At 40.6% G+C, this 2,289-nt stretch overlaps 1 protein-coding gene across 1 annotated transcript; it reads right to left on the bottom strand.

Moving 5' to 3' along the window:
- Window positions 1–476: 476 nt before the first annotated feature.
- On the bottom strand, window positions 477–1,587 carry LOC134367487 (thymosin beta-15A). The gene is made up of 2 exons (XM_063084234.1): window positions 1,488–1,587; window positions 477–514 (listed from the first exon to the last, which is right to left on the bottom strand). Exons 1-2 carry the CDS (start codon window positions 1,585–1,587, stop codon window positions 477–479), a joined length of 138 nt encoding a protein of 45 aa, XP_062940304.1.
- Window positions 1,588–2,289: the final 702 nt, after the last annotated feature.

The raw sequence follows: 2,289 nt of genomic DNA, 5'->3' as shown, positions 1-2,289 counted from the left end.
TTTGTTTGGCGAAAAAGGGTACCCTTGTGTACTTTTCCTTCCTTAGAAGAAATGAAGTCGAGAGCCGCCAGATAATGACTGTATTTATTATTTCATTACTACATTGGAAATAAAAACAAACTGTGAGAAGTTGCAGAAGCATGCAACTTCATGAAGATAATGAAGCAATGGAGGCACCCATTGCAGAAGGTTAAACCTGGCTTATCCTGCTGGGGGTGAAAGGGCTACACACACAAGGGTCAACACTGGTGAGATTATTCGCAACATCTGCCATCTGGAATTTACACACCAACGGCAAGTTTGAAAGCACACTTCAGGAAACTTTGGTTCCACCTGACCTTTTAGCCAGGGAATAGAAATGAGAGGACAGCAGAAGATGCCTAAAATCGCTACAAACACAACGGTTTGCAAAAAACAAGCATAAAACCAAGGCTCTCGGGCAATGTTGAAATTTCCTCTTGGGAGGAGATCCCGTTTTACGATGTCTGAGCACACTGTTTCTCCTGCTGGATCGCTGAGGGGAAAAAAAAAACAAAACAAAAAATATATATATCACTAAGAGTATTTTCCTAAGATTTAATTCAGTTTCTTACAAAACAGCTTTAGGTAAGTCATGGAAGGCTGCCATACATGCTTTTAATTGAGAATGCTAAGGCACTAACCACAAATGCTCACAGCGGGGTGCATGTGTGCACGTGTGTGCATGTTTACCACTCGAACATTCATTAGAATCTACTTCAATTGCAGTTTTTTTGGTTTTTGCTTTCATTCGAGAGGCAGATTTGTGTTGTTGACAGTTTTTCGATAGATTATTTGAGACCGAGGAGGAAGTGAAGCATTTTGCTCACGTTTATCTCTGACGATACCATTTGGAAGTTATACACTTTGAGATAATTTTCACTAATTTCGGAACTCTCAAATAACGCACACATGACAGAAAATGCCCCTCAGCTGTTGTGAATATGCTTGGAGTTTCTCCAGCTGTCTGTTACTCTGGAGGGCAAAACTGATCCCTTAAGTCTGGGAGCCTCAAGTGCACCCAAGATCGAAACTCGTTCTGCATCCCTATCTTGTCACCAGATTGGAGAAGGCCCAGACCGCAGAGCTGGCATGGTTCTTTAGGCATGAGATAATGGACTCAAATTTCTAGATGCAGAAAAATGCCAAATAACTAAAAGTAGACAGAAGTAAGGTTTTTCTAGTGCTAAGTCCAATGTTTAAGATTGGTTTCAATGTGTGTTTTAGTAATTTTCCAACAGGGAAGTGGTTTTTACTTCCCCATTACTACTAGGGCCTATCATGTGCGAACCATTTATATAATCCAAAGAAGGAGACAACTCTTTGATAGTTGTCATGGCTGCATAAAATAAAATGGTACTCTAATAATTACTTCCTCGATAGTAAAAATTACTAGAAGATAGGTTTATTCACTGAAGATACCAACTTTCACCATTGTCTGTCTCAGCTAGAAACCCTCCATGACTTACTTTCCTTTGAGGGAAGAGTATTTTTTTCCTCGGTATGAGTTTTCTTCAGTTTTGACTTGTCAAACTTCTCCACCTCCGACAAGTCTGGCTTATCACTCATCTTGACTAAAAGAAAGACCGAAAACAATTTCTTTTAAGAAACTTCCCTGGCAGAACTATCGTCAGACAAAGTAGTAACAGTCATAAATGTTCAAACGTAATAGTCATGTATATTTTACATACTGATCTTCCACAGGAAAACACCAGCGCATCTTAGAAGAATTCTATTTTCATTACTTTGAAATTCACTTCAATACCCCTATTCTGATAAGCAGAAAATGCCCTGAGATCAGGATACACTAGAAACCAAGACGCTCTAGAAACCCGGAGCCAACATGTCCGACTCTTTTAAAATCACAGCAAAGGTACAATGGAGGTAAGAGAAGCACAGGAACAATTAGGGGTCGAAGAATATAATAAAAACTTGGTTCAACCAGTCAATGATTTTCTAATAGATGACAGCACTATCTAAGAATCTTCGCTGTCTGTTCAATTACCGGGGGGTGGGGGGGGTGGGGTGGCGACGGCATTTTTCTTGGAGGATGGGGAGCAGCACACAAAAAGGGGTGGCCAAAGTTGTACTAATTTCTTTCCATTTTAAATGCCCCCAAACAGTAGATTAAGGTGCTGCAATAAGAGAGGGGAGAGGATTTAATCCGGTCGTAACTGGTTACTCGTCTTATACTAGCCCCTTGTGGCAGCGGTTTGTAAACGCTGTAAGAAGGGACAGCTAATTAGGATCAGACTCACGACTTCGGCAGAA

Source organism: Cynocephalus volans, chromosome X (assembly GCF_027409185.1).
Source record: "Cynocephalus volans isolate mCynVol1 chromosome X, mCynVol1.pri, whole genome shotgun sequence".
In the NCBI taxonomy this organism is placed as follows: Eukaryota; Metazoa; Chordata; class Mammalia; order Dermoptera; family Cynocephalidae; genus Cynocephalus; species Cynocephalus volans.
Note: the sequence above shows the minus strand (reverse complement) of the source record. Positions and strands in the feature narration are given on the sequence as shown.